This window comes from Peromyscus californicus, unplaced genomic scaffold, assembly GCF_007827085.1.
Source record: "Peromyscus californicus insignis strain IS unplaced genomic scaffold, ASM782708v3 Scaffold_4__1_contigs__length_199733344, whole genome shotgun sequence".
Taxonomy (NCBI): Eukaryota; Metazoa; Chordata; class Mammalia; order Rodentia; family Cricetidae; genus Peromyscus; species Peromyscus californicus.
In genome coordinates, this window is record NW_026294562.1 from 54,193,359 (window position 1) to 54,214,344 (window position 20,986).

The 20,986-nt window shown below is 47.0% G+C and overlaps 1 protein-coding gene across 1 annotated transcript in view; it reads left to right on the forward strand.

The window, feature by feature from the left end:
• Positions 1-19,561, forward strand: part of LOC128123796 (solute carrier family 22 member 11-like) — a 51,512-nt gene extending 31,951 nt beyond the window's left edge. Inside the window, 3 exon segments of the mRNA XM_052760102.1 lie at positions 15,010-15,226; positions 15,419-15,536; positions 19,482-19,561. Of these exon segments, the coding sequence (XP_052616062.1) occupies positions 15,010-15,226; positions 15,419-15,536; positions 19,482-19,561 (415 nt within the window).
• The last annotated feature ends 1,425 nt before the right edge of the window (positions 19,562-20,986 follow it).

Here is a 20,986-nt window from a genome sequence, read left to right on the forward strand (position 1 = left end):
GAAAATTATCAGCTGAGGCTGAGAGAGAATTGGCTCTGGATAGAAAAGAAATTACAGGATGCACATGTAGATCATTTGGATCCAGAGCTTGATTGTATTCTGATTATTTTACCTTCTACACATTCTCCTACAGGAATTTTAATGCAGAGAGAAGATAATATCTTAGAATAGATACTTTTACAACACAAACAGAGTAAAAACAAATTAAAGACCTATGTAGAAAAAGTTTCTGAACTGATTCTGAAAGGAAAACTAAGATTTTTTGTCAATTAGCAGGAATAGACCCAGCAGAGATTGTGATACCTTTTTTTGTGTGTGTTTTGGTTTCTGTTTTTGTTTTTTCGAGACAGGGTTTCTCTGTAGTTTTGGTGCCTGCCCTGGATCTCACTCTGTAGACCAGGCTGGCCTCAAACTCACAGAGATCCATCTGGCTCTGCCTCCCAAGTGGTGGGATTAAAGGCATGCACCACCATCACCCGGCTGTAATACCTTTTATTAATGCTAAAATTTCCTCATTATGGGCATAAAATGAACATTGGCAAAGAGCTTCTAGTAATTTTGGGGGAGAGATTAGCAACAAATATCCCAAAAGCAAGAGACTTCAGTTTATAAAGAGAACTAACTGGGTCCTTCCTCACATTGTACAGGGAACACCAATTTCTGGACCCCTACATTTTATACTTATACAAACAAATCAGGAAAGGCAGGTTATAAGTCAGGAAATTTAAACAAAATGGCTCAAAGCCCTTATGATTCTGTTCAAAAGTCAGAATTATATGCTATTCTCATGGTATTATTCAATTTCCCAAACCTCTTAATATAGTTACTGACTCTCAATATGCAGAAAGAGTTGTTTTACATATTGAAAGCACTGAACTTATTCTAGATGACACAGAATTAACTTTGCTATTTATTCAATTACAAGAAATGATCAGAAGTAGAAATCATCCCTTGTATATAACACCTATCAGATCCCATACAGGTCTACCAGGCCCTCTAGCACAAGGTAATGATGAAATTGATCAGCTACTGATAGGAAATGTGCTAGAAGCCTCAGAATTTCATAAGAAACAGCATGTTAATAGCAAGGGTTTGAAGAAAGATTTTTCTATCATTTGGCAACAAGTCAAAGAAATTAAAAGGAAATGTCCTACTTGTTCTTTGTAAAACCAAACTCCACTACCTGCAGGAAGTGGTCCAAATGGTACTCAAAGAAATTAAATTTGGTTAATGGATGTGTCTCATTTTGCAGAGTTTGGAAAATTAAAATATGTATACTATACCATAGATACATTTTCAGCATTTCAATGGGCAACTGCTTTGAGTTCTGAAAAGGGTGATTCTGTAATTACACATCTATTAGAAGTTATGGCCATCATAGAAATACCTATACAAATTAAGACTGACAATGCTCCAGAATATGTCTCTAGTAAAATGAAACATTTTTTTGCGTATTACAACATAAAGCATATTATAGGTATACCACACAGGAATAGGGCAAGCAGTTATAGAAATACCTAATTACACTTTAAAAGATAGGCTTAATAAACAGAAAGGGGTAATAAAGATCACCAGAAATAGAGGGCACAGTGCATTATTAACTCTAATTTTTTAATGCTAATGAGAAAGGAATGACAGCTGAGGAGAGACATTGGATAACAGAAAAAAAACTACTGAATTAAATCAGCCTGTATACTTTAGAAATATGTTGACCTCAGAATGGAAACCAGGATGTGGGTTACATTGGTGAAGAGGTTTTGCTTCTGTTTCCACAGGAGAGGAAAAGCTATGGCTACCATCAAGATAGATAAAGATTAGGAGAGACCTCTTGATTAGAAGAGGCGACAGTTCATCAAACAGTGTGGTCATTTAATCTAAACTAACTTATAAGACTAACGAATGAGGCTGGAGAAATGGCTCAGAGGTTAAGAGCACTGGCTGTTCTTCCAGAGGTCCTGAGTTCAATTCCTAGCAACCACATGGTGGCTCACAACCATCTGTAATGAGATCTGGTGCCCTCTTCTGGCATGCAGGAAGAACACTGTATATATAGTAAATAAATAAATAAATCTTAAAAAAAAAAAAAAAAAAAAGACTAACAAATGATTTTCATTTGATCAGATATAACTTGCCAAAAAGGGAAACTCCCCAAAGTTAGGATTGGGGCAGGGTTTTGTTTTTGTCTTTCCAGGAGAATGAAGGCATCCAGCTAAGGAATCTGAAGACCGCCAGACAAATGAGCTGTATGAAGAAAAAGGACAAATCCTCCAGAAAACATGTCCTAAGAAAAAGAGTAAATTGGCCTAATGATACAGCACATTTCCAACAAGATAAAATTTCATAAATCTTCCCAAGGTCCTGGGGAAGACACTACATCTGGCATGGGGTTATCTGAGGGAAAGGAATCAATATACACCATGTTCTTTTATCCGTTTGCTTTATTCTCTATAACAAACTTCTATCTACACAGCTTCAGTTCCTCTCTGTACCTACTTTTTCTGTCCCCTCCTAGCCCTAGTAATAACTAACCCCTTATGCTTTTGATCTCATCTTCATCCCTTGTTCCTTCATCCTCCACCTTTTCTCCCTCTTCTCCTCTCCTGACCTAATTCACCTACAATCTACAAAAACTCTTCCTTGTTCCTCACTCCTTGGCCTGAGCCATTCTGCTTTACCATCTACAGAAACTCTGCCTTCTTCCCTTCTCTCTGGCCACACATGGCTCTGCCTGCACCAGGAATTCTGCTCCAGTCTTTACTGCATCTGGTTATGAAAAAATCCTCATTGTCCTGAGTCAGTAGCTCTGCAGTACTACTAGGCCTGAAGGCAAAAGATGGTCTGAGCTTCATTTGCACAAGAAACAAGGCTATATATCTACAGTCTGCCTGTTTCCTAGGCCCTGCAGAGGTGTTACCTAGTAGACCAGCAGTAGGTCTGAGAATCTTACACTGTTTGCCATGTGGCCTAGTAGTATATGGGCACACAAGAATTTCATAGCAGAAGACAGATGATATATATTAAAAGCTAAATAACACCAAATATTCCTTGATAAACGGCTTCTTCTTGAAGGACTCCCTGATCAGTCAAAGTATAGCTTATTATATATAGCTGAATCTCTATAATAGATTCTTGCAGCCCAATGCATGTTTGTTTCTGCTGTTCTCCACAGACATAGAAGATAAATGATCTTTTGGTAGTCCACGTTCATTTAAAAATTAAAGCTGACTTTGGAGTTGGAGAGCATGGCCCTCTCCTTCTCTAACCCAAGCATGCTTGTTAAAGGAAAATCCAAAATCTGCCTCATGTCAGAAGAGTTACCTGGTATGGGACAGAAGAAAAACCAAAATTAAGGGACTATTCTATTGCCACTATCCCTTTGGTTTTATCTTGACTCCTTAAAACTTTTCTTAAGGTATAAATATTACCTCAAAATGTATAAACTTTCTGGCATGATATTAATGGTCATATAGTGTAGTAACTAATTCTAGAAAAAGGATTCATCTAGCTTCCTGCACATGATTTCAGGCTTGAGTCTGAATCAGATAACTAGGAATTAAGTTTGTGTGCCTGGATGTACTTAACAAATTGTGATCCTTTAACCTCTCTGTAATCTGCAGCATATGCCATTTAAAATGTTTAAGTTTTCTGCAGTGAACTGTGACCATTCCTAATAGTGACCTTTGAAGTCTCCAAAAGAATGATGGGTCCCCACAACAACAATTCCACCTGGATTGTGGTAACACCACTAAGCTGACAAACACCACCCAAAGATCAGCTTTGGACTACAAACTGCTCAGGACAATTTCAAGGTGGCTAGCTGACGTGGTCCAGTCTCATGCACTACTCCAGCCAGGACTTCAGATAAGCTCTACAGTTTCCTATTACACAGAGACTGGCAACAAACGATACAGCTAGCTCTCCCAGGACTTGACCATTATCTCAATTTTATCCAGGTCCCCAGAGATGCTGTCATGCTCCATCCCCCAGACAGTAGGAAGCAGTCTAAAGAACTTGACTCCACATTCCCAAGAGGTGAGGTGGGTGTTTTTTGGGTCATTCAGTGGGTTATGGATAGTTTTCATCATTTAGGGGTGTTGGTTACAAGTTGTTATTGGTAATGGTCAGGAAAAATCTGAACAATGGAGATTAGATTCAGAGAATTCATTCTGAAAAGAAAAAGGGGGTTTGTAGAAATGATAGGATAAGGCGTAGATTATTGAATCAACTTTTAAACTAAAAAAGCAACTACTAGTCTTAAATATTTCACATTGATAATGAGTTTTGTCTATTGATACAAATTAAAGGTTATTTTTGTTATACTGTATATATGTTTCTACTCTTGTTTAAGGCATTTTTGTATATTGATACAAAGTTAAGGTTATTTTTTGTTAGAACATACTGTACATACATTTCTACTCTTGTTTAAAATATTGTACCTATGCAACTCATTTAACAATGTAATGTATATTTCTAGTCCTTGAAAGTTATTATTACAAACTATTTAGGATAATAAAGAAATTTAAGTTAGTAGTTAGTCACCTATAACAATCAAACTTGTAGTCATGTTAGGTATGTTTTCAAGGTCAAACAGATATCTTATAGATAGACAGGTGATCTTCACACACTTCAGAGAGCTACAGAATATGGCATTTAAGATATTTTGATAATATAAGGCTTTTCATGATAATGAGACACTTCTCCTGGCAGCACCAATCTACTTCAGAAAAGATGATGGGCATCAAAGAACTTCCATATGTAGTTTGCTTTCTTTGTGGCAAAGTTAGCTACTGGACAAGAAACTTCCCTTGCCTTGACTGCTGACAGAATGCTGTCCAAATTGGACAAGCAGGACACAAAAGAAAGTGACTGCCAAACTTTGCCAAGACAAGGTGGAATAGTCCTTCAAAATTCCTGCTTCGCAGAAAAGCCTGCCTGTAGGCCAAAGATGGATTCTCCAACATTGCAGAGGAAGCTTGGGTGCTTGTCCAGGCGCCAGCTGTTTCTGTCATTTCTGTAGTTTTTGGAAGTTGTTTACTCTGTATTTCCTGTTTACTCAGATAATATTAAATCCTTCTTAGGTCTCTGATGGAGTTGAAGGCTAGATAGTTATAGTTAGTTTTCCTTGTTACCAAATTCAGAAAAGAAACTCACAAAAGAGATATAAAGTATATAAGGTTGAGAGACATAAATGCTTAAATTGTCTATCTAAGAAAATGTTTGAGGTCTAAAAAAAATAGTTTCAGGTTGGTAATACAAGCTAGGATGAATTAGGTACAAAATGAATTAGGTACAAAACTTTGGACTCACCAAGATAAGATAGATAATAGGGTATTTTTTCTGAATTTTCCAAATGCAAATGGACTGGACATTATTAATGTAATTCTTACCTGATAATTGTTCTTATTGTATATAGTTTCTGTGTCAGAATTAAAACCTTCCCTTTTTATTTAGATAAAAATGGGAAAATGTTGTGTGATATTTTGATCAAATCCTGATGCTCCTGAGACTGGCAAAAAAGTTTGTTTTGAATCAGAGGGTGGAGCTGATCAAAATTAACCATAGAGGTTTTGGAGACTTGAGGACAGATAGAGAGACACAGGAAGTAGTAGGACAGGGCTTAGAGAGGGCTTTGGCCCTTTTGGATAGAGAGAGAGAAAGAGAAAGAGAGAGAGAGAGAGAGAGAGAGAGAGAGAGAGAGAGAGAGAGAGAGAGAGAGAGAGACAGAGAGAGAGAGAGACAGAGAGAGAGACAGAGAGAGACAGAGAGAGACAGAGAGACAGAGACAGAGAGACAGAGACAGAGAGAGAGAGAGAGATCACTGGTCGCTTCTCTGACTCTTCTCTGATCATTCAGTTTCTTACCCCAATATCTGACTCCCAAGTTTTTGTTGAAAAAGAATAATTACATAAACACTTCAGAAAACCATGTGGTGACACACACCTGCAATTCCAGCTACCCAGAGGTTGAGGCAACAAGATGGCCACAGGCTTGAAAATAGCCTGGGCATTCTAGCTGTATTTCTGCGGCTGTGTTGAGACAACCTGACAGAAAGCAACTTGGAGGGGAGAAGGATTCATTGGACTTACAATTCCAGGTCACAATTATCAAGTGGTGATGCACACCTTAAAATCCAGCACTCAGGAGGCAGAGGCAGGAGGATCTCTGTGAGTTCAAGGCCAACTGGGTCTACAGACTGAGTTCCAAGACAGCCAAGGCTACAGAGAAAAACCACACACACACACACACACACACACACACACACACACACACACACAGAGAGAGAGAGAGAGAGAGAGAGAGAGAGAGAGAGAGAGAGAGAGAGAGAGAAACAGCAATAGCAACAGTAGCAACAACAAAATCCCAAAGCAAAACAACAACAACAATTCCAGGTCACAGTAAAAGGACTTCATTGTTGGCACAAGACACCCCAAGACCAAGTTCTCGGCACAAAGGAGATTTATTTGTCCCAGAAGATAAAAGGGCAGAGAACAAGAGACAAAGACAGAGGACAAGGGAGAAAGGAAGAGGACAAGAGAGAGGGGAGAAGAAATATTTGCCTCTGGATCGAGAGGAGACAGATATGACCTGTAGGCAAATGGTGGTTTATGAAGGAAAAAAGGGAAACCCCTGTGTTAGGATGAGGTGTTTAATATTGATTGGGCATGTTAATTAGGGAAGTCAAAAGGGGGCTTCTGATTGCTGGACTTCAATACTTTGAGAGCCAGACCTTGGTAGTCAGTCTCAAGAGGAAGAAGTGGCCAAATAAGGGAATAATTCTTGGGGGGTAGCTTTAGGAATGTAATGGTTTCTAGCAAAGGAGAAGAAAAAGGGCTAAAGGGCAAAACCGGTCTGCAATGTTTGCCGTGCTCCATCCTGCTAGAGCCCTTCACACAGCCCTTTATTGAGCGGAAGTCACAGCAGAAAGTCAAGCAGCTAGTCATACTACTCCATGGTCAAGAGCAGAGTGAGAACAAACCGTCCTTGCTTCCTGCTTCTGCTCAGCTAGCTTCCTTCATATACAGTTCACAACTAGCCCATGAAATAGTGTCCCCGAATTCAGGATAAGTCTTCCTACATCAATCAAAACTACATCAATCAAAAATGCTCCCCAGACATGTCCACAGGCCAAGCTGATCTAGACAATTCCTCAGTAAGACTCTCTAGGCTGTGTGTAGCTGAATCAAAAGTAACCAGCTCACTGGGCAGTGGTGGTTCATGCCTTTAATCCCAGCACTCAGGAGGCAGAGGCAGGCAGATCCCTGAGTTGGAGACCAGCCTGGTCTACAGAGCGAGTTCCAGGACAGCCAGGGCTACACAGAGAAACCCTGTCTCGAAAACAACAAAAAGTAGCCAGCTCACTGGTCTACATAATAAGACCCTATCAAAATAAAAGTTATTAAATAATTGAGATTGGCAGAGCTGAAGAATGCAAGTTTGATATGGTGTATTTCTGGAAACCAGTAACCTACAGAACTGAATATGCTAACCCCACTTAACAATGGCATGGGGAGAAGTGATCCCCAGGAGTCAGTCACTGAAGGAAAGGCGACTGATAAATGATGCCAGGAGGAACAAGTGCACAAACTAATGAAGAAACACAGGGCTAAATAGTAAACATTCGGCCTGCGTTCAGGATTAGGAAGCTCGATATTATTAAAATGCCAATTCTCTACAGTTTGGGTCACAGATTCGATGTCACCTCCATGTCAACGTTCTCCTTTGTGTAGTCAGACGAGCACAGCCAGGAGTGCAGACACACACCTGTGATTGCACGATGTAGGAGAGAGGCAGGGAGATGAGGAGCTCCGAGTTATCCTTGGCTACACAGCAATTTCCAGAGAAAGCCTGGGCTACGTGAGATCCTGCCTCAAAGAAACATACCAACCAAACATCGACAAGCACACGCATGCTAACGCTTACATAAAAACACAAAGGACTGAATTAGCTCAAACAGTTCTGCAAAGAGAAGAACAAAGGACTGGGCTGTGGCTCAGTGACAGAGCACTTGTCACATACACATGCTGATGTTCCAGGGTTCAATCCCCAATACTGAAAACATTTGTCCTGCAGAGTCCAGAAACAGAGACGTGCTCATGTAAGGGTCCAAGAAGAGAACAGACTCCATAAAGCTGTCCCCTGACCACACGTGCATGTGACGGTGGACAGTATGAGTTCTCTCCTGAGACTCCAAGGGAGGGGTGAAAGCGGGGAACAAGGGAGGGGCTAAGGGATCAAAAGTGTGGAGAGGGAGCCGGTGGGGAGAGAATGAGCTCTTTAGAAACTGTGGCTCTCTATAAAATGCCTGAGTGTTACTCCCCAAAGCTGTCAAAGTCGTGATAAAAAAGAAATAAGACAGAAATTAAGGCTGGAGAGGTGGCTCAGGGGATAAGAGCATGCAGTGAAGGGGCTGAGGAGGGTTGGCTTGGGTCTGGCCATGAACTTGCAGTGGGCTTTCTCAGGGGGGCTTTGTCTGTGCCCCACTGATGCTGGGTGTGTGTGTGTGTATGTGTGTGTGTGTGTGTGTATGTGTGTGTGTGGGTGGGTGGGTGTGTGTGGGGGTGGGTGTGTGTGTGTTGTTAAGGATGGAACCCACAGCCTTCCGCACACTAGGCAGGTGCTGAATCAATGAGCTTCCCTGCCTTAACACCGTACTTGGGTGTTTCCCCACATCTGGCTGTTTGGGGCAGGCATGGGATTCAGAGAACTAAATGTCCTGAGTGATGCCTGTGGTAAGTAGGGGTGAGCTCTGGGAGGAACTGACCAATAGGCTCCCAAAACAGGGCATAGGGAATCGTCGGTGGTGTGATCTCTCCAGCTGTCACAGCTCAGGGTCCCAAAACAGGATGTAGAGAAAGCTGGGGTCAAAGAGAGAGGAAGTAAAGACTAGGAAGCAGCATGGCCAACTAGCTGGGTCAGCGCTGTCTCCCAGGAATTTCTGGCCTTGATTACTTGTACAGTGGGCTGTTCCTCTTTCCTCCAGTGAACTTGAACCTTTATGCATTTTCTTTTTAAAAAATGATTTATTTATTTTTATTTGATGTGTTTGGGTGTCTGTGCACCACACGCATGCAGTGCCCACAGAAGCCCAAAGAGGGCATCAGCTCTCCCGGAACTGGAGGTACACATGGGTGAGTTACAATGTGGGTACTGAGAACCAACCCAGGTCCTCTGGAAGAACAGCCAGTGCTCTTAACACTGAGCATCTCTCCAGCCCCCTTTTTATGCATGTTCTTGTATCTTATATGGAGCCTTAAGACAAACTGAACTCTGGGTAAAATGGGCTTCTGAAAAGAACACACCCCTTTCCCAGGGGTGCCCACCTTGAAGAAAGACACCAGGGAGGAGATACCAGGGAGAGGAGAGCCATAAGCCCGTGACTGCTAAGATCGGGGTCCTTGCTGCTCTCGCAGCCTGTTCTCCTTCTAAAGAGTGTATCCGTACTCCTTTCTTGCTCTAATCCACCCCTTGACATCTTGGTCTCCTGCTGTATCCTCTCCGAATACATCTCTTTTGAGAACACAAGAATCTCGACTGCTGTGGCAGCTGAAACCAGACGAAGCTGGAAACTGCTCCTTCACAACCTTAGTAAGGGTGCCCAAGACAGATACCACCTTGCCCGACGTTCTTGGGGGTCCTTAGTGCGTATCCGCGCCACTGCTCACACATTCGCAGGGGTGATAGGGTGAGGATGCCTGTCATCACATCGCTGATATGCCCAAGGCCCATATCCTGTCTGATCACGAGAAAACCATCAGGAAAACCCAAACTGTGGGTCTCTATAAAATGCCTGAGTGTTACTCCCCAAAGCTGTCAAAGTCATGATAAAAAAGAATAAGACAGACAGAGATTAAGGAGAGATGGAGAGGTGGCTCAGAGGATAAGAGCATGCAGTACTCTTCCAGAGGTCCAGAGTTCAATTCCCAACACCACACTGAAACCTCTAGTCCCTGCGGGCCCCTGCACTCACTCACGTGCATACCCACATACAAACACACATTCACATAATTTTTAAAAAGAGGAGAAAGAGAAGGGAAAGAAAGAAAGAAAGGAAAAGGAAGGAAGGAAGGAAGGAAGGAAGGAAGGAAGGAAGGAAGGAAGGATGGAAGGAAGGAAGGAAGGAAGGAAGCCAGAAATCATCACAGACCAGAGGAGGAGACATGGTGAAGAACAACACATTGGTGGGTAACAACAAGCAGTCTAAATAAAGGTAACTTAATAACCGCACCGGCCTTCAGAGGGCAATGCAAGGCTCGCTGCAGGGGGCAATGCAGGGATCGGCCTGCAGGGGGCAGTGCAGGGATTTCTTGAAGTGAACAATTCACGCCTTGCATGCACGGAGCAGGGCAGGACTCACCTGCAGAAGGCCTATCAGGGCTTGGTCTGGAGGGGACAGTACTGGGCTCACCTGCAGCGGGCAGTGAAGAGCTCACTGGTGCAATTGAAGGCATTAGCAACTCAGGTCCATCCAGTCGTTGCCATGGAGCTCATGAGCCCGGAGAAGTTTTTTTTTTTTTAAACTTAGAAAAAAACAGTTTTTATGTGAAATCTCCCAGTGTTCAACATTGACTGGGTTGTTTCAGTCACAGCCTGTGGACCACATCAAACAGATCTCAGGGGCCAAGCCACACAGTTCAACCTGCCAGCTCAGTCACATGACCAGCTCGGGCCAGAACAGCAGGCCCAGCCACCAGCCACTTGCTTCACAGTCCCTTCTCACCAGGCTCCTAGAGTCAGGGACAGCAGCAGGACCCTCCCAACAGCAGCTGTTAGCTTCCGGAATGGCCCACACTGAACTCTCAACCTTCCCCAGACCTTGGGCTGTCCTGTCTGGGTCGATGGCACTGAGTTCTGCTTGGCTGTGGAAGCTGGGAGCCTGAGGCTTACTGTCCAGCCCTCCCCCTCTCATTCCCACTTCCTCTAAGCCCACTCTGAAACTGGAGTTGTAGGGCAACAGCCTTGACTCCAGCAACCCAAATAAGGTAGATTTGGCCACCTGCCCCAAACACTATTAAAGAGTCAAAGAACGGTAAAAAGCAGAAAAAGGAGACATAATCATTGGTCACTGGGAAGATAAACAGATAAGGGGTCCTCTGACCCCCAACTTTACCATGGGTTGCTGATACAATTAGCTTTGTATAGAGGGAGAATTCAGGCAGCAGCAGTGAGAGGTATACATTATTAAGCAATCCTGATCCAGATTCGGCCCCATCATTAATACAACTGGTCCTGCAAGGTGGTCCTTAAGTTGTTACAGGGGTAGAGCTTAGCAGATGAGCCTGCAGAGGACCCGAGTTCAATTTTCATCATCCATGTCATGTGATCACAATTTCCTGTGACTCTAGCTCCATGGAATCCAATGCCTTACAGCACACACACACACACACACACACACACACACACACACACACACACACACGCACACACTGAACTATTGTTTTAAAAATCCTTAAATGAGTTTGGTGGTGGTGGTGAGTTTTTTGCTTTTTGTTTTTGTTTTTTTTGTTTTTTGTTGTTTTTGTTTTTCAAGACAGAGTCTGTCTGTGTAGCCCTGGCTGTCCTGGAACTTGCTTTATTAATCAGGTTGGGCTTGAACTCACAGGGATCCTCCTGCCTCTGCCTCCTGAGTGCTGGGATTAAAGGTGAGTGCCACCACCGCCCGGCTTGTTGTTGTTTTAAAAGAAGAAATTGTTATACAGGCTAATCACCCCAGGGATCAAACTGAGTTGCTACAAGATGACCTGCTCTAGGGTACGGCTTCCACATGACGGATAACCGTAACATCCTGGAGGTGGTCTGTCCTTCCTTTAGGTCTTGCTGTTACTGGTTTAGCAAAAGCAGTTTCTAGATGTCTGTCACAACCCCATTCAGGGTTTAGTCCTGAGTCCTTGTGACACCCCAGGGTTCTATACGGACAACCCTGAGTCTACGCAGGTTCCCACCCCTCCCCCACCACCTGCCCATTTTGCACACAGTGCTATGAATTTGGTGGACCTAACCCCACCCAGGGGTCTTCTGGATAGACCCTTCCCAGCCCCAGAAGTGCACGTATCCTTCCTTGAGGAGGGCCTGCTGCCCCACAGGCCCTCTGACCTCTGCCTGTTAGCCCCCTTGACGCCATCCCTTACCCTGGTAGACTCTGCCTTCATGTAAAAAGCAGGTGGATGGCTCTACACTTGAGGCCCTCTATCCCCACCCTCCCATGACACACAACTGGTACATTCATCCCCCAGACTGGCCCAGAGCTCGGTGCCAAGGCCCAACACAAGCTATCCTGCTTATATGTATGCATGTATGTATGTATGCATGTATGCATGTATGTATGCATGTATGCATTTGTTTACCTATTTGCGTATGTATGAGACATGGCCTCTCGCATCCCGAGCTGGTTCTGAACTCTGTAGCATGGATGATCTTGAGCTGCTGGTCCTCCTCTGGCCTCCCTGCTGCTGGAATTACAGGCATGCACCGCAGGATCAACCCTAGGGTTTCACACCAAGCAAACACTCTACCAACCGAGCCACATCCCAGCCCCTCAAGCAGGCAGACTGAGGGATAGAAGGATGGAAGAGAGAGAAGAGGCCAAAGGGCCATCTGGCTGCACAGTCACAGCCTCGCCCTCTCTGATTCCATCTGCTCAAAGCTCTACCCTTTGTGTCCTTCCAATGTGTGGGTGTGGTGAGTGGTACAGGCATGTTGTGCACCTGTGTGTACACATGTGTGAGCATGCACATGTGCAGGTGTGGGTGTAGAAAAAGGCTATTTGCAGGATGAAGACCCATCCAGGAGTGACACAGAGGCAGCATCACAGAGCATAGGCTGAGATATCTCTGTGGGGGACAGGACATGGTACCTTCCAGCCCATCCCCAAACCCTCTTTTACATTCTGCTGAAAAGGCATGCTTGGGAGTGAGCCAATTGTGTTTAGTTCTCAGGAGCCCAGTACCCCCAGCATCTGCCTCACAGGTGTCCTCAATAGACAAAAACAAGAGGTCTCTGTTAGAGCCACCAAACACACATTAGCCATATGTGAAAAGATGAGTCATATTCGACCCAGATTTTCACCTGCCTCGCTCCATAGCGAACAGCGTGGGGCTCTGCTCGGCTTCCAAACCCTGACCTGACTCTGAGCCAGCCACAGCTCCCCAGGAGCACTTCTCAAGTTCAGCCTCAGAGGCTCCCACAAGTTACCTACAAGCTGCCTTGTCAAAACAATTAAAAATAACGATGACAATAATCATGCTGATAATCCTGGCAATAGCGTGAACAGTGTGCTCACTGCATGCCAGGGACGGGTGTAAGTTGTTGACACAAACTCAACCCTCACAAGAGCCTCAGAAGAGCAGAACTATTGTCAGTGCTTCAGGGGAGGAAGCTTCAACGCAGAGAAGGTAACTGACTTCTCCAAGGAATGAGCAGAACAAGCCGCCAGCCCTCACTGGCTCCCGAGAGTCTGTGGGCTCTGTTGAAATCACAGCCAGCACTCAAGTCTCTGATCTTAGTAAGTGTGGATTCTTGGTCCATAAAATGCAAGAAGAAAGATCCCGATTAAACCCTGGGTTGGCATCCTGCCAGCCAAACGCCACCACTCTGTTTTCTGGTGAGATGAGGTTACCTGCCAAAATCTACTTATTTGCATCCCCATCCTCCCCACAGCCAGTCTGGTCCTGGCACCTTCTTAAAACCATTCCTCTGAAGAGACATTCCTGGCCCCTGGCCCCTCCAGCCCTCCCAACACACCCGTAGGTGTACCCTGCAGTGGAGGTGGGATCCCCCAGGACAGGCTGAGAACCTGGAGGCAGCCGTAGGGGAAGACGACAGAGGATGGGGTGGTACTCTCTCCTAGCCTTGTCCAAACCCACCAGCTGGTCACAGCGTGGGCAGGACCTGCGTCAGAACAAGCCGGTGTGAAGTTCAACCTGTTTGAGCAGCCCTTGTCTTGACGGCCTCGTTCCTACGGCTGGTTAACATCTTGCGTTGAATTTTAACATGAAATATCTTTTTGACACAGCAAGGAGAGCAAAGTCCCTTTGGAGCAGAGAGGCCAAACTTGCAGGAGCCGCTGGGCACATGAAAGGAAGAGCATGGAGCCGGCCACTCGGTGCTCTCCTTGACCTACTTAGGGCAGATTTGTTCAGTGAGTGAGCCACAGACGCCTTCCACGGTGGCGGGGAGTCGGGGAGTAGGGCAGAAGGGGCTGAAAGGGGCACTCCCATGAGGGGGCCAGCTAAAGCCTCAAGCACACTCACCCCCAAGTCCAGCTGCCTATCTAGCTGATGACAAGCTGGCAGTTTCTGGCCACCCCAGCCACTTTCCCCAGCATACAGCCTCCAGGTGGGCGTAAGACACACAGGTAGCCGGCCATTGCTGGAGCCCAGAGGTCAGCAGGGAAAATGCTCTTGAATGATATAGAATGCTTCCAGGATCAAAAGAATCGTCCTGGGGACCCTGTGTCTGTTGGGTGCTAGTCAGGACAGCAGGCAGGTGGGGTGTGGGGAGAAAGCTGCTGTGGGGGTGACCCTGGAAGTCAGCTTAAGGAGAAAGGCTACTTTTATCTGAAAAAGCCTACTAGGGGACTTTGGGCTACATACATACAAGGTTGGAATCTGGTTAGAGACTGAACAGGCCCAGTGGGTGGTGTACGGAAGCAAAGACAGACCTTTTCAGCCACCAAGAACACCATAGGGACTTTCCTGGGGCCCCTTGAGGAGGTGGAGGAGCAGGAGAAATGGACCCTGGAGCTTAGGGAGAGAGGACAGTAGTGACCTACAGGAAAACAGGCAGATGCTGGGACAGAGGGGCCTGAGTGTAGCTCCACGGCTCCCCAGGCAGCAGACGGCCTGGCTTCACTGCTCTGCCTCAGGATCACCTCTATAAATACGTGTATAGGCATGGTCTGTCTGTTCAGGAGAAGTGTCAGAGTGATTAAATAGGTGGACTCAGAATAGTGGTCAATACATACTCAAGAGTCAATGCCATCATCACCACCATTTCCATCACCATTGTCCTTAGCACCATCACTGTTATCAACATCTCCATTATCGCTATCACTTTCCCTACCGCCACCAACCCCACCACCATCACCATCATCATCCCCACCATCACCTTCCCTACCATCTTCATCATCGTCGTCACCGCCATCATCACCATCCTCACCATCATCACCATCACTGCCACCACTCACATCAACGTCCTCCTCACCAACACCAGCACCCACACCATCCTCACGGTCTCCACCATCACTATATCATCATCACTGTCCCCAACACCACTGTCATCATTTCATCATCACCATCATTTCCAGGGTCACCACTACCCTCCCCATCCCCACTACCAATCCTCCCCGTCACTCTAATCACCACCCTCCTTCCCCAATGCCACCGTCACCTCTTCTGTATCTTTATTACTGTACCCACTAAAGTCACCACCGCGATCATCATCGGTGCACTGTTACATCACCATCGTAACGCCCACCATCGCTGCCATCTTCACTGCGGCCGCCACCACCATTATTACCATCGCTGTCGTTAACACGGAAGGTAGCAGGTCTTGGGTGCTCTGTAGGTAATTTTGAGGTGATCTTGAGGTCATGTCCAGAACACATTCAGTAGTGATCAGGAGTGGAGTTGGTACTGTTATGTGGAAGGGCAATGGCCCAGATTTCCGGAACATCCCAGAACAGCCATTTAGAGTGAGCAATATTGGAGGAATTGTCTAGGTGGCATGTGGGCTGAGGCTTCACACCTCCTCACTTAGACACCGCACATCTGGAGAAGGGGGACTAGAGACCAACCCTTCCCATCCTCTAGACACCCTGGGCTTTTTAAAGGCAGGCTGGCCTTTAGTTCTGCCTGGGGCACTGTGAGAGAAACAGTGGCTGGGACCCGACCCTCGGGAGCCTGGAAGCCTGTGACCTGACTCAGGACCCCTACTTGGGACAGGCATCTTTAGGTGCTTCTCCCCTACACATGGGTGTAGAGGAACCGGCAGGGAATAGATTTGGGAGGACATGGCTGGTTCTGGTAAAAGGGACAGGAAAGAACGGAGGTGGGGAGTGTGTGCATGTACAGGAAGGAGTCGATGCCCGGTGGGTCAGGACCAGGCAGCAGAGGAGGGAAAAGGCTCCCAAGAGCTACGCCCTTCTCTCTGAAGCAATGGAGATCCAAGGAGAGCTCTGCTCCGGGCTGGGCTGCAGACTAGTTGATAGAGTGCTTGCTTGCCTACTGTGCATGACACCCTGGTTCAGTTCCCATAAAACCAGGTGTGGGGGTTGGGGGGATGCCTGTAATCCCAGAGCTTGTACAGTGGGGGCAGGAGCCCTGGAGACTAAGGTCCTCATCAGTTATATGCAGAGATTTCCAACAGGCTCTGACTGTTCTTTGCCATCATCCTTTTCTTGGTCCAGGGCTACATCACGGGCATCTTGACTTTCTGGACTGATCATGTAGCAGGGTTTCTTTTCTTTCTTCTTCTTCTTTTTTTTTTTTTTTTTTTTTTTTTTGGTGTGTGCATCCTCCTGGTCCCCAATATCCCGCAGTGATGGCAGCTGCCTCTGGCCTCCAGCCAGGCAGAAGAAAGCTAGAGGCTATATGAGATCCTGTCTCAATACACACTAAAATGTCCACTCAAAGGTGACAAGGGACAGGCTGCTAGGTCCCTTCTAAGAGACTGTCCCTGAAGTACCATTCCATTTTAGAATGAAGTGAGCTGAGAAGTTCTGATCCTGCAGTGACGATTTCTCAGCTTCTCAAGAACCTGAGAACAGTGCCCTGGAACTCTGCAGCACCCTACATAGCAGCCACCTCAGGCTGTCATGTCACCTCCTCCAGCAGACTCCTGGATTTACTACTCTTGCCCTGGCCCCCAGGGCTTTGCTGAGTCACCCATAGTCAGCTCTCCTAGCCTGGCCTGCCCTTTCTTCTGCCTGGCTGGAGGCCAGAGGCAGCTGCCATCACTGCAAGATATTGGGGACCAGGAGAATGCACACACCAAAAGAGAGAAGGGGGGAGGGAGGGAGGGAGGGAGGGAGGGAGGGAGGAAGGAAGGAAGGAAGGAAGGAAGGAAGGAAGAAAGGAAGAAGGAATGAAGGAAGAAAGAAAGAAAAGAAAAAACCTGCTGCACGATCAGTCCAGAAAGTCAAGATGCCCATGATGTACTGGACCAAGAAAAGGATGATGGCAAAGAACAGTCAGAGCCTGTTTAGAAAACACACCCACTTTACTGTCTGATGCAGCCCACGGCAGCAGGGACATGAAGGCCTTCAGCAGCTCAGTCTCCAAGGCCTTCAGCAGCTCAGTCTCCTTCCTGTCTAACCTCACCTACGCTCTTGGACTTTCCCCATCCTGCATTTACATCCCAATTAAAACTGGACCAACAACTGCTGCCTCAGCTCCTTCTGACCTGCACCCCAACCCCCTCTTCCCACTCCTCTCTACCTACTGGAATCCACAGAACCCCTGCCCCTCTTCAACAGACTCCTTTCAACTCCAAGGACCAGGGACAAGAGGAGCCCCTTCCAGTTGCTGGCGAATACTCACTGTCCCAGGCTTCCTTTGGTCAAGGGGCCAAGCCCTCCATGTGTGTCAATCCAAAAGTAGAACCAGGCTGGAGAGGCCCCTGGGCCCACTTACAAAATCTTATCACAGGCATTGAGGGGATACCAGCTGCATTCCCCAAGACACACATCTCTTCTGTACTCAAACTTACAACGTCCGCATTCCCCACTGCCCGTCTGCGTCTTAAGTCGCCAGTCTTGTCTTCCCAATACCCCATGACAGAGGGCCATCCCTGGGGCCCCAGGAGCACCTCACCTCTGCAGCTGGGCCACACCCTCCACTGGACTCCAGGACATGGCCCTCTGGGGCTCAAGGAACCTGGCTCCAGCCAACGTTCAACTTCTACCCGTCATCAAGATCCTGATTTCTAACTAGGACTTCCATCGGCACCTGAGCTAGCTGTACCATCTTCTCGAAAACAAAGCACTAACGACACATTAGCCCGAGAGTGACGCAGCTCACCGTCCACAGGTCCCCTCATCCTGCCTCCCAGTGAAGAGCCAGGTTGGGGAAAGGAAAGTCCAAGAGCGTAGGTGAGGTTAGACCGGAAGGAGACTGAGCTATGTCTCCATCCACTCATAGCTCTCACCACTGAACCGAGGACAGAATTACTATGTGTCACCTTCAGCTCTAGCTAACAAAGGCCAAATCAGGTAGGTAGATTCACTGTACTCTCTTCCCTATGGCTGACACATGAGCCCAGTGGCTTCAGGTGACAATTGTAGGGTCACAAGCAGGAAAAGGCTACATTCCCTTGGAGGACAGCCATCCACCAATCAACCACCTAGGTCTTTACACAATTAAGAAAGAAGCTTCTAGACGGGAGAGACTCAACAGTTGACAGCATGTACTGCTCTTCCAGAGGACTGGAGTTCAGGTCCCTGTACCCACATTCAGCAGCTCACAACTGCCTGTAACTCCAGTTCCAGGGGTTCTGTACCTCTTCTGGCCTCTGTGGGCACCTGCATGCATGTGTACACACACACACACACACACACACACACACACACACACACACACACCACCCATATATACACACAGTAAAAATGTTTTTTATTTTCAAAGAACTTCCATGTCAGGAATGGTGATGTAACCTATCCTAGCACTCAAGAGGTAGAGGCAGCAGGATCAGGAGTTTAAGGCCGTCCTCTGTTACCTAGAGAGTTCTAGTGCTACATGAGAACCTGTCTCACAAACACAAAGAGTGCTGGGGCTATATCTCAGTCGGCAGAGTGTTTACCTAGCACTCATGAAGCCCTGGGTTCAATCCCCAGCAGTGCATAAATCAGCGGTGGTGATGCCCGACTGTAATCTCCTCATTTGGGGTGGAGTCAGGAGGTCTGAGGCCAACCTGGACCGAGACCTTATTTCAGAAAGAGAGCAAGAGAGACTTTGAGAATCATCTTGGGGACAGCTTGTCAGAGCAGTGGATGACTGATCCACACGATTTCCCGGTCTCCATCCTCTCGTTGGATGCTCCTGGAATGTGTTGCCTGATCCCACTTCCTGTCTTCCAGTCTTCATGTGACCCCTGCACCTGTCTGGATTTCACTCCACCCTTTGCAACAGTCCCTTGGGACATGGTCATCAGGGAAGTTCACGTGGCCAGGTCCAGTCCCAGACTCTCCCTCCCCTGTCTTCAGCATTAATGTTCACCCTGCTTCAGGAGTGCCATGCTGGGCTATATTTCATTGCTGACCATTCCTGTCCTCACATCTCTCTGGCTGGTCTCCTGCTCCATGCCTGGTCAAGGGTTTGGCTTCTACCACACCTCTTTCTCTGAAAGGTCTCTGTTGGCCTGTGACTTCACATGCTCTTTGTCCCCAAGTCACTCCAAGGTGCCACCACCTGAATGACTCAGGGATATGTTGAGCCCAATCCACTCAGAGCTGGGGATAGTCACTTAACTCTGACCTTCTCCTTCCCCAGGACGCCTCACCTTTGTGACCGGCCCCATCACCCACCGCCTGACCACAGTTTTTCTTGTTCCACTCCCAGAACTACCTTGAACCCACGCCAGTCAGTAAGCCTGGTGCCGACAGGCTTCTCTCCTGCCTTTCTGTGCCAGCCTTCACCACCATTTCTGTTCACACGTTGCTCCCATGGCTTCCTGGGGGACATTTCCTCCACACATTCCCCTTGGTCAGGCTGTTCTCCTCCCAGCAGCCAGGGAATCCTTCAAACAGCAGGCAAGCCGAGCTGGAGAGGCGCTCCATGGTTTAGTGCTTGCTGTTCTGCTAGAGGACCAGGGCCCCTGGTGCCTAACACAGGATTTATCGTGTGGTTTGGCAGTGTAGTAAAGGTGGGAGGGGATAGAGCAGAGGCAAAGGGAGAAATCCTTGGAATTAGTTCAGCTTAGAGACACATGAGACCGAGAGCTGAGGAGCCAGGGTGTGAACTGTGACTCCATCCCAGACTGAGGGCTGTGTAACGATGGGCAAAAAATTGATCCTAAGACAAGGAGACCCACAGAAGAGACAGAGCCTCAATAGTTTAGGACATTTGTCTTGAAGGGGCATATGGTAATGTCAAAAAAGCTTATTGAGGCTCAGTCCAGGGAATCAATGAAGGAGAGCAAGAGCAGTGGCAGCTTCAGGTGGCCAGTGAGGCCCATAGACTGGACGGCATGGATACGCACAAATCCCCAAGCATAGGATAGCATTCAAGCTAGCATCATGACAGCCCTGAGACCGCAAGTGTCGGTAAACTGCACGTTTTGCAACTCTGTGGGTTTGGTGTCCAGGTTTCGGCACCAAAATGTAGGTAAAGCGCACGTTTTGCGACTCTGTGGGTTTGGCGTCCCAGGTTTCGGCACCAAAAATGTTAGTAAATTTCACCAAAAATGTTAGTAAAAGTGATTGCAAAAACTCTGGGTTTGGTGTCAGGCAACACCTTGAGCTGCTTAGGACAGCTCTGATGGCTGAACTGGAGACAGTTCAACCGTGGAAGGCAAGGCATCCCGGATGCCTCAGCTGCTCAGAACAAGAGCTCTGCTCTGAAGGTGTCCTGGACACCGGAAGCTGTTTAGCACAGCTCTGACGGCTGGAACTGCAAAGAAGCAGCCCAACCCTGGGAGGGAAATTTTTCTGACTTCTTGGGAGAGTCAGGCCTGGAACTGCTTCAGCAGGGAAGGATATCCTGACTCTTCGGGAAAGTCAAGGTATACCTGGTGTGATGGGGAATGGTCTCCCCGCAGGATATAGCCATCCTGCTCCTCTCCTGGACAGCCTCTAGAGCTGCGTTTTGCTCAGCCTCCGCCTCCACTTCAGAGGGCTTCCTAGCAGAGCTCTGCTTCTCTGGCCTAAGATGTTGCTTCTTTTGCTTCACTCTGTGAAAGGGGAAACCCCAGCAGAAATGTAGCAATCTCCTCCAGCTCCAGAAAAAAGTGTTACGGTTTTCTCTGTCCACTGAGGGATGTCTCAGCAAAGATCTGT